Below are 11,680 nucleotides of genomic sequence, written 5' to 3' on the forward strand. Positions count from 1 at the left end.
TTAGAGAGGTGTTGAGACTTCACTCTGGTAAGGACACAACACTCCAGAGTGCTTGGTCTGGTCACCTGCGTGAGGAACCACAACCTCTGTGTCACTCTATGCATGCTCTGAGCTGAGAACAAGAGAGAGAAGAGTTTGGAGATCTGCACTTTGGATCTGGAAACCCCTGCTCTGTACAGTTCCTTTCTCAGAGTAACTTCTGAGTGTGATCATCCTCGTGCTCAGAAAGGCAGGACAGGATAGCTGGGAACAAGACATGGAGAGACCAGCTCCCCTGACTCAGAACTAAGGCACCAGGAACCCTTTTGTCTTTCAGGACTCACTAGTGTTCATGCTGAGAGCAATCCAAAAGCTGTGGATTTCTACCCCTTCAGTGAATGTGTCCCCAATGTGACAAGGGCATCTAAAAATGGAGGAATCATATTGCTAAGCCCTTGTTGCTACAGCCAATCCTCTGGAGCACAGAGCAGGAAGATGCTGGGCAGCCTTCCTCCATGATGGGTGCCTGTCACGTGAGGAAGGATGTGGACATAGTGAAAGTCTGATTCGGATCCAGTCACCTGTGTTCAGAACGGTAAAACCAGAAAAGGTAAATCCCTCCCAGGGCACTTTTCCAGAGGCAAGTGGCCCAAATGCTAATGTCATTTCTCCCTGCAGGACATGGAGACTATTGCCACAAGGTCACTGCATCCAGGCTCCTGCATTTAGCCCAGGGTATCCATCCTCAGTGACTCCCTCGATCTACAGGGCTTTTGCCAGTTGTGTTTACCAGCTGCTGTAGAGCAAATCTGACTGCTGGGGAGCCCATTGGGCTGAGACCCCTACTCCTCATGGCACACTGAGCCAGAAGAAATCAGAACTGAATGGAGGGAGAAGCATGAAGGTCCTCTTGAGATGGAGGGAGGCAATGTGGGAGGTTTCACTGAGAAACAGAACAGATTTTCCTCAGAGAAGCCTGCCCTGACATGTCCATCTCTTTTCCCCCTTGGACAGCACCTGAGTCCCCAAAGGACCAAATGTCCAACACCAGTTCCATCACCGAGTTCCTCCTCCTGGCATTCGCAGACACTCAGGAGCTGCAGCTTTTGCACTTCTGGCTCTTCCTGGGCATCTACCTGGCTATCCTCCTGGGCAACGACCTCATCAATCACCGCCTCAGCCTGCGACCACCACCTGCACACCCCTATGTACTTCTTCTTCCTCAACCTCTCCCTCATCAACCTGGGCTCCATCTTCACCACTTTCCCCAAATCCATGGCCAGTTCCCTTTTGGATACCAGGGCCACTTCCTATGCGGGATGTGCTGCCCAGATCTTTCTGTTTGTCTGTGTATACGGAAGGGTTAAAAGATGGGATTTTGGTCCGTGGATGGACACTGGGTGAGAAATAGATAGCTAAGAAAACCGTAATCAGCATAGAAAATAGACGGTTTATTGTCTATTGTGTGGAAATGCTGAATACAGGAGGATAAGGAAGGTTGAGAAAATGTTAGGGGAGGACGTGAAGGATGTGAGAGATGTGCAATAATGAAGAAATATAAACTACAATGTATAATTTTGCTTGCTTTGTTACATTTTGCTGTTGGCATGAGTATGGGTTAATACGTAAATGTTGGATTATGGTAATATGTTGCGTGAACAAGGCCTACGAACCAATAGACGGGGTGGCTACAGCTTGTGCAGCGCGCCTGATCAGCGAGCTCAGGTGCTATAGGCTCCCTATGTTCCAATCGAGGCGCGTTTCGGCACCCGCTGGCCACGTGTGTCGGAACCCGTTTCCTTTGCAAATGTATAAATACCGGGATTTTCCCGAAGAACAGTGGGCCGGTGTACAGCGAGGTCACCGTTGCCTCCGTGGGGACGCCCACGTAAAGCTGGCACCTACCAACTGCTGGGCTGAGTTCGTGGCACAAGGCGATACAAGAATGTACGGATGGTTCATCTTTCTTCTGGGCCTCGGGTTGGTAAGACAATCGCTTTGCTAAATACCCTTAGTGTAATGCATGATTATATTTAATAAAGTGCTTGCTTTTTTCCCCTTCCTTATAGTCTGTCTATGTGTGCTCACCTTCTAAAGGAATCCTCGAAACCCACTCTAAAACTGTCTGTTTGATGTCCTCAGAGTTTTATCTCCTCACTGTCACGGCTTACGACCGCTTCACTGCTATCTGCAAAACCCTGCACTATGGGAAGCTCCTGGGCAGAGGAGCTTGTTTCAAAGTGGCAGCACCTGCCTGGGGCAGTAGTTTTCTCAATGTTCTGCTGCACACTGACAATAATTTTCACTACCACTCTGCCAAGGCAATACTGTAGACCAGTTCTTCTGTGAAGTCCCCCAGATCCTCAAGCTCTCCTGCTAACACTCCTACCTCAGGGAAGTTGGGGTCCTTGTGGTTAGTCTGTGTTTAGCATTTGGGTGTCTTGTTTTAATTCTTTTCTCCTATGTGCAGATCTTCAGGACCGTGCTGAGGATCCCTTCTGAGCAGGGACTGCACAAAGCCTTTTCCATGTGCCTCCCTCACCTGGTTGTGATCTCCCTGTTTGTCAGCACTGCCATGTTTGCTTAGCCCCCCTCCACCCTTTTCCCATCCCTGGATCTGGTGATGGCTGTTCTGTACTTGGTTGTGCCTCCACCAGTGAAGTCCTTCATCTACAGGATGAGGAACCAGGAGCTCAAGGATGCCCTGAGGAAACTGTTTTTATTAACACTTTTTTAGCAGTGATAAACTTCCCATCTCTTTCCAGAAATGTCTCCCATACCAGTCTTGACCTTTTGTTGTTGTTGTTGTTGTTGTTGTTGTTATTATTATCATCATCATCATCATCATCATTATAATTTCTTTTTAGAATGTGACTACAGAAATGTTTGGATTCTTCCCACTTCTACTGAGGCATGAACTTCATCTCTGTCACCTGGAGTCTGTATGAAGGTGTCAAACACTGGGTCAGAGCTGAATCTCTCTCAGCATTTCTGTTACAAAATGGGATCTTCTCTGTGCGATGGACTTGTCTTCCAATGCTGGTGTCAGGAGTAGGCATGAGCGATTGCATCCCCAGAAGGACGTTGCTCAGGATTCTGCATGGCTGCAGGAGCAAAAACGTGTCAGTCACATTGTTATCTGTTAGCAACTGAGGATTGGATTTCAAACTCACCCATCAGTATTAGTTACAGTGGAGGCAATGAGTGGTCACTAAGTTTGATACTTGGGGCTGTGCCATATTGGACTTGGCAGATGATGTCATTCTTGAAGGGAAACTGGAGCTGCCTGGAAAGCCCAAGAGTTCTCCAGGGACAGTGTGTGCCTGGGGTAGGCAGTGACTGGAGCCCCACAAATTGAGAGAGCACTGAAGGTGGAGTTACCCAAAGGTAAAGGACAATCGTCACAGGGCAGCCCCTCACGCCACTCATTTACAGTGCTAGCTGCTCAGCTTAGCTGTGGGGTGGTACAGGCCAGTTAGATCCTCCAGCACATCTCCATATCCTGGCTAAAGAAAAAAGGCCTGCCCTGCACGGCTTCTCTTCTGGATCAGACCCCAAGAGGTCCCAGAGGATGGCTGTCTCCTGTGCCCCTGTGGGACACAGCTGGGGCTGTGTGGGGACTGGGTGCTCAGATACCACGCTTTCTGTTAGGAGGCTTAGGAAACTGGGAAGCCTCAGGAAGAGCTTTTACCAGTGAAAAATGAGGGAAAAAAGGTGCTGAATAACTCAGATCATTATGTGCCTTTGGTCAGTAGGTCCTCTGCCCTGCTAAGCAGCAGGCACACATTTTACTTAGCTGCCTTCATTTTTCTATTGATTTACTTAGAGAAACTCTTCTGGTTACCCACCCCTTGCTAGTTCCAGCTCCAGCTGAGCTCCGGTTCCCCTAACGCCACCCCTGCATGCACAGACACGGTCTCTGCATTCCCCCTGGCAGACTGTCCCCCTTTTACTGTCTGTGCATGTCCATCCAGCAGCCCAAGCTCGGGTGATCCTGCCAGGGCAGAGGTGGAGGATCACTAGCAGCAGCTCATGAGGGAGCTCCCCCGGGAAAACTGTGGCCAGCCTGGGCAGAGGGGACCTGGCCTCTCCCTGCCCAGGCCTGCCAGCCTGGCAGTGCCAAGGGCCCATCTCCTGCCACCCCACCTCACCCTGCTCCTGAGAGGCTTCATCGCAGCCCCCAAGGGAGCCAGGGCTGTCTGGGGTTCTGGGGCAGTCTGGTGGCAGGAGGATGGGACATAGGCAGAGCATTAGCAGTGCTGGCAGCAGAGTGACAAAGCTTTCCCTGGGCAGCACAGCTGGGGCACTGGATGACTGATGCCTCTGTGGTTGGTCAGGCTTCAAGTTTGGGGTGGACGCCAGCTTGATGTTAGGAGTGCCAGGAATTTTGTGGGCTTCCAGTGCAAATGTGATCATAGTAAAGGCCAGACACATGAAACTGCAAAGGCTGAGGGTGGAAAAAGAAGTGTGGGGCTTATGAAAGACCCCTCTCCTTTCCCACAGGGAAGAGAGGTCCCAGGGGATGCAGAGTCTGTGCTAGTTCCCTAGGTCTCTTACTTTACTCTTGTAAGAGCATGACTGTTTTTGTCAATGGGAGGAGATCACAGGCAGAGTGGAAGAAGACTTGAATACCTCCAAGGATAGGGGTGGCAATCTGGTACAGTGCATAGTGAAAAGATTTCTCCATAGGGTGACTGGTGATAACACCAGTCTGAATGACCCTTCTTTCAGCTTTTGTCTGTTGTCCCTCATCCTTCAACTATGCACCATGGTGAAGATTTTAGCATCTTATTAATCACCTGATAGGTACTGGGAGCCTGCTATGAAGTGTCCTGATGTCTTCTCTTCTCCAGGCTGAACAAACCTCACTCCCTCAGTTTTTCCTCAGATGGCAAGTGCTCCAGCCTGCTCCCACACCAACCATCTAATAGGTCTCTGCTGAACTTGGTGCAGCTGATCAATGTCTTTCCTTCACTGGAATGGGGGATGGGGAGCAAACCTAAACACAGTATTGTATAGGTGGTCTAGCAAGTACTGAGGAGAGAGGGATAAGCTCTTTCCCTGATCTTCTGGCTATGCTCCTGTTCATACAGGATGTATGAACAAAGCAGGATGCTTTTGGCTTTCTTGACTGACAGCGCTCATGTGCAGCTTGCCATCCACCAAGACCCCCAGGGCCTTTTCTGCAGAGCTGCTCCCCAACCTCTACTGTTGCCTGGGTCAGTCCGCCCCAGGGGCAGGAACTGGCATTTCTGTTTTCTTCAGTTCAGCACATTTCTGGGGTAGCACTCCCCCAACCTGTCGAGGTCCCTTGGGGTGGCAGCTGTTAAGTGTTTACGTTGCCCACCCTCCCCCAGTTTTGTGTCATCTGCAAATTCAACAAGAGCGTGCTCTGTAAGCTCTTCCAGGTCATTAATAAAGCTGTTGAGCAGGACACCTCCCAGGACAGACTCTTGCAGTACTCCATTTGCTATTGGCCTCCAGGTAGAGTGTTACCTGTTCAGGATGACCCTCTGTGGTCTCTCAATAGCTGTGGATGAAATCCCATATATTTGTATGGGTCAAGTTCTCTCAAGTGGTGACTTGATCCTTGTGTACTGCTGGGATTTCTTCTCCTTGTGAAAATTAGAAAGAATTTAAATGTATTTCATAAGAGGAGACAGTTGGACATGAAACTGAAAAGAAAATTACCTTATCCAAAAGGCTGGAACTTCCAGGAAACTTCCAGTTTTAAGGAAGAATGGCCACCAGCTGAAACCATGAGGCATAGTTATTGTCTGCCCTAGTAGCCTAGCCTCTGTGGAGATCCTTTTTAGTATAGGGGAATGGAGAAGAGGAATTTTTTCCTTTCCCCATCTCCTCCAGCCAGTGTCACAGTGGTGCATGCAGAGAGGACAAGAGATTTACACAAGAAAACTTCCCACAGGAGATAAAGGAAATCTTTTTCCTCATGATGACAGTCAAGCACAGGAAGTGGCTACCAAGAGATATAATCCACTGTCCATTCTTGGAGGCTTTCAAGTCCCAGCTTGGATCAAGCCCTGAGTGACTGGCTCTGACCACATATCTGACCCTTCTGTGAGCAGGAGGGTGGGTTGGAGTCCTCTTGACAGCCTGCCCCTTGACCAACGTTGGCATGTAGGCAGGATACCACCCACGTCATCTGAAATGACATGTAAGGTACACTACTGCCATGTAAGACATGATTCTTTCAAATCACACTACCTTTGGTGGAGCCAAGGGGTGGCACGACTCTTACCCACATTCAAAAGGCATTTGCATGATTGGCTGTTGCTGCCAGATGAGCCAGATGCTAAGTGTCCCTGATAGTCCACTGGAGCCATGGCATCACTTACAATCCTGTGTTTGCTTTCGATGATCGGGTGAGTCACTATGTGTGTGTGTTATTGCTCATTTTTCTTACTGCCTAAATAAAGTTTGATTTATAACATGTTGTCAGACTCGCATTAGTGTTTGAACCACACCTCCTGATATACAGCAAATGTATCACAAAGCCTGCTAAGGAGAGAAAAGTTGGTGCCCCTCTTTCCCATTTTCACAGAATCACGGAGTCACAGAATGGTTGAGGTTGGAAGGGACCTTTGGAGTTCATCTGATCCAACTCCCTTGCTCAAGCATGGCGACCTAGAGCTGGTGGTCCAGGACCATGTCCAGATGATTTCTGAATATCTCCAGGAAGGGAGACTCCACAACCTCTCTGGGCAATCTGTGCCAGTGGTCATGGCACTGTATATGTGCCTTATCAAAAAGTGTTCCATTATGTCCAGAGGGAGCCTCCTGTGTTTCAGTTTGTGCCCATTGCCTCTGGTCCTGTCACTGGGCACCACTGAAAAGAGCTTGACTCAGTCTTTATTTGCACCCTCCCCTCAGGTATTTTTGTACTTCTTTGAGCCTTCTCTTCTCTAGGCTAAACCGTCCCAGCTCTCTCAGCTCCTCATAGGAGAGATGCTCCAGTCCCTTAATCCAGTGTGTCCATGTCTCTCTCACACTGGGGAGCCCTGCACTGTACACAGTACTCCAGGTGTGGAGTAACTTGCAGTGTACACCAAGGGTCTATACTGGATTCAGTCCTGTTTAACATTTTCATTAACAATCTGGATGGTTGGGCAGAGTATATCCTCAGCAAGTTTGCTGATGACACAAGACTGGGAGGAGCAGCTGATATGCCAGAGAGCCATGCTACCATTCAGAAGGACCTGGACAGGCTGGAGGAATGACCTGACAGGAACCTTCATGAAGTTCAACAAGGGGAAGTGCAAATTCTTGCCCCCGGGAGGAACAACCCCATGCAGCAATATATGCGACAATGAACAGTTGGCTGAAGGGTGGGGCTCAAAGAGTTGTAGTAAATGGAGTAATACCTGGCTGGCAGCCAGTCACTAGTGGTGTTCTCCAGGGCTCAATTTTAGGGCTAGTTCTCTTCATTGGCTTTATCAATGACCTAGACATGGGAGCAGAGTGCATACTGAGTAAGTTTGCCAACAATACTGAAATAGGAAGAGCCATTGATTCTCTTGACGGTAGAGAGGCCTTATAGAGAGATCTTGATAGATTAGAGGCAATCACCAACCAAATGACATTCAACAAGGGTAAATGCTGGATTCAGCACCTGGGCTGGTGTAATACTAGAGGTACATATAGATTGGGGGACACCACGGTGGAGTGCAGCCCTGTAGAAAGGGATCTGGTTGGTTTTGATTGATGGTAAGCTCAATATGAGTCAACGATGTGCTCCGGTGGCCAAAAGGGCCAACCATGTCCTGGAGTGCATTAAGCACAGTATAGCTAACCGGTTGAAAGAAGTGATTGGCCCGCTATACTCAGCATTGATGCGGCCTCACCTCAAGTACTGTTTGCAGTTTTGGGCTCCACAATATAAGAAGGATATAAAAATACTAGAATGTGTCCAAAGGAGTGCAACAAAGATGGTGAAAGGAATAAAGGGCATGACTTATGAGGAGCAGCTGAGGATAGCAAGTTTGTTCAGCTTAGAAAGGAGGAGACTGAGGGGTGTCCTTATTGCTGTCTATAACTTCCTCATGAGGGAGATAGAGAGGTGCTGATTTCTTCTCTCTGGTGGCCGGTGACACCAAGGGAGTAGCTTAACGCTGCATCAGGGGAAGTTCAGATTGGATATTATGAAAAAGTTCTTCACTGAGAGTGTGGTCAAGCACTGGAATAAGCTCCCCAGGGAAGTGGTCATGGCCCCAAGCCTGTTCGTGTTCAAGAAGTGTTTGGAAAATTCTCTTAGATAGATGGTTTAACCTTTAGGTTAAACTGTGCGGAGTCAGGAGTTGAACTCGATGATCCTCATGAGTTCCTTGCAACTCAGGATAGTCTATGATTCTATGATTCTTTTATAAGATTTGGGATATAGCCACAAAACCAATCCCTCCAAAAACACCTGAGCCTGACTGTCCCTTCCCAAAGGGTGGGCAAAGGCTAGCAGCAGAGGGTGCCGCAAGCCCACTGAGTCCAAGGCAGATGGAGACTTTGTCTGCAGTGGGAAATGGTATCAGGACAAGAATTTCTTCCTTGCTCAGTCTCTGCAAGGAATAAATAACTAAAAATGCCTAATTGATCCTAGTCATTGCTTAGGAAAAATCCTTGAGTCTTGAGTTCAGCACACATCCATTACTGAGAATTGCCAAAGGTATTTTTGACATGCTTAAGAGAAATAGATCAGCTCTTAATTATGCCCATTGCAACCAATTAATAATGCCTCTCACTGTGTGTGGACGTAGCAGTCCTTGGGTGGATTAATGAATACGCATCACCCTCTCCATAAGAGCTGGTAGCTGCTGTCCCCTTGCCCAAAGGGACGGGAGGGCTAGGTCTCAGAGAGGTTGCTGATGCCTCCAGCCACAAGTACACAAAAGGGCTGCAAGCCTGCTCCACACCTGACTATCCTTCTGGCCAGTGCAGGTATGGTTTCTGGATCATTTTTCCCCTGGCTCCACAGATTTCCTTTCTGCATCCTTATTTTCCAGTGCTGGGGACTAGAGGGGAGGAGAGGGAGAGGTTCTATAGCAGGATCCTGCACTCAGCCCTGCCATCCTGGCATGCATCAGCCCTTGCAGAAGGAAGAAGGTCTGAGTCTGATTCATAGAAGACCCCTTTGCATCACTGCCCTTTGTGTGAGGAAGAAAACATGCCATTCATGTCCACCACCATCCCAGGACAAACGGCTCCCTCATTCCTGGTGAGAGCTAAGGCTCTTCCCCACGTGTCTCCTCTTGGAAACTACTGCAGAAGCGGCAGTTATTCACACATGCTCCCTTTGCTGGAATAACCCCTCCTCAGGGTCAAGGATTGCCATGGGTTTGCAGTGGGAGTTAACTGTGCTACTCAAACCCTATTTTACCTGCTTTTCTTCTCCATCAACTCAGCATAGCATTGCCAGTGGCTCCAGCGCTTCAGCTTATACAGCTCTGCACATGTCATTGAGAGCTAAAGCTCTCCTTGTATGAGTGAGAGGCTCTGAAATGGTGTTTCCTCTCTTGCAGGTCACAGGAGGTCTTTCAGCCACTTTCCCAAAATCACAGCTTACAAGAAAGTCTTTGCAGACCCTCCTCCACCCCTCCATCTCCAGCCTGTGATTTTCCTGCCCTTCAGTGATTGCCTGCAGCCCGCTTGCACATAGGTAGGTGGTGCCACTTTCTCCACTGTGAAGATGAGAAACAGAACTTCCCCAAAGGGGACAGTGCTTTCTAGGTGAGCTCCAGCCACTGTGCCACCACAGCTCCCCAGATCACATGAAAGAAGGAGCCATGTGTCCTTGAGCCACCCATGCACTCTCAGGAGCTGCAGGAAGGCCAGGAGCTGCCCACGGCACCCACCAACCATTGTGGGTGGTGGCACCCCAAGCCAATGCACAACACCATCGTTGCCCCAGGAGGACAACCAATACTGCGAGCACAGAGGCCAGGAAAGGGTTTTTGTGGGGGATGCTCAAGTAAATTCTCTTTGTCACAGCAGCAGGCCACCTTGAACGTTTTGTGACCCGGGTGCTGTTTTTCTTACTGCCTGACATCTGGAGAAAACCTTTAGTTTCCATGGGGAACAACAACCAAACCCTGGCCACAGACTTCATCTTCCTGGGTTTCTCCAGCCTTGCAAAACTGCAGAAGCTGCTCCTTGTGGTGTTTTTGCTGCTGTACCTGGTCATTCTGAGCATGAATACCACTATAATGATTATCATATGGATTGATCGGAGCCTCCACACACCCATGTACTTTTTCCTTTGCGTCTTGTCATTTTCTGAGACTTGCTACACCTCTGTTATTGTCCCCAAGATGCTGGTAGATTTGGTAGCAGAGAGAAAAACCATTTCCTTCCTGGGCTGTGCTGTACAAATGTACTTCTTCCTTTTCTTGGGGTGCTCCCACTCCTTCCTCCTGGCAGCCATGGGCTATGACCGCTGTGTTGCCATCTGCCACCCTCTGCACTACAACAGCATCATGACTTGGCGAGCATGTGCTCAGCTGGTGGCTGCTTCTGCTCTGAGCGGCTTGCTGCTTGCCCAGGTGGTTACCCCCTTGATATTTTGCCTGCCCTTCCAGGCATCCAGGAAACTCAACCATTTCTTCTGTGAAATCTCCCCTGTCCTCCGAGTGGCCTTTACTCACACAACTTTCAGGAAGGCCATTATCTTCACGCTGGGTATCTCTGTCCTTACGATCCCACTGATGCTGATCCTCATTTCATACCTCTTCATTGTCTTGGCCATCTTGCAGATCCCTTCAGCCACAGGGAGGCACAAAGCCTTCTCCACCTGCAGTGCTCACCTGATAGTCGTGGTTATTCATTATGGCTGTGCCTCCTTCATCTACTTGAGACCCAACTCTAACTCATCAGATCAGGATGCATTGATCTCTGTCACTTATACCATCCTCACTCCCCTGCTCAACCCTATGATTTACAGCCTAAGGAACAAGGATGTCAAAGTGGCTCTGCAAAAAGCGATCAGGAAAAACATACTATCTCAGAAAGTTTTCCAGTGAAGAGGTAAGATGAGCTGCTTCCTGACTGGGTATTTTCAGCCAACATCGTTCACTTCCAAAAAAACATCACCCCTTTTCCATACATCCTCTTTTGCTCACAGAGAAGATTTCAGGAATGACATGACAGCTCATCATGGCGGCTAAGAACCTGACATTAAAAATCAACAAATTCTAATCCCAGTGAGACTGGAAACATGAACTTCAGTGAAACGCAATTTTTTTAAAATTTGGAAACCCAAATTTTCACTCCAGTGATAGTAGTTTCTTAGGTACAACTTTTTCATATGAGCCATTTACTAAATAAAAAGTATGGATGTCGAAATAATGTCACTGTGAAAGTTCTGTGTTTTAGGGAGACGGCAAACTCAGGACCATGTTTTTATTGTGTATCAAGATACCACTGAGCTCTGACACCTGCCCATCTGCATGGTATTGTGGTGCCCATTAACAAAGCCTGCAAGGCAAGTGAACTACTTCAAATTGCATCAGCCTGCCTTTGCCTTGGGCTACATTTAGTCACACAGCCATGAACCAAACCTCAGATGATACGTTCACTTGCTGACCTGTATGAAGCTGACCACAAACCTAAGACCTTAGACACTTGCAAAGCATGTGTCCACCAATTTCAGTGAGGACGAGAATGTCTATTGAGATGGACCTACAGAATGGTTCTTCAA

The 11,680-nt window shown here is 48.5% G+C and overlaps 1 protein-coding gene and 1 pseudogene across 1 annotated transcript; both read left to right on the forward strand.

The window, feature by feature from the left end:
• The first annotated feature begins 1,016 nt into the window (after positions 1 to 1,016).
• Positions 1,017 to 2,716, forward strand: LOC142083284 (olfactory receptor 14A16-like; annotated as a pseudogene).
• Positions 2,717 to 10,055: 7,339 nt separating this feature from the next.
• On the forward strand, positions 10,056 to 11,003 carry LOC142083285 (olfactory receptor 10K2-like). Its single transcript, XM_075152519.1, has one exon. It carries the CDS (start codon positions 10,056 to 10,058, stop codon positions 11,001 to 11,003), a length of 948 nt encoding a protein of 315 aa, XP_075008620.1.
• Positions 11,004 to 11,680: the final 677 nt, after the last annotated feature.

This window comes from Calonectris borealis, chromosome 5 (assembly GCF_964195595.1).
Source record: "Calonectris borealis chromosome 5, bCalBor7.hap1.2, whole genome shotgun sequence".
NCBI lineage: Eukaryota > Metazoa > Chordata > Aves > Procellariiformes > Procellariidae > Calonectris > Calonectris borealis.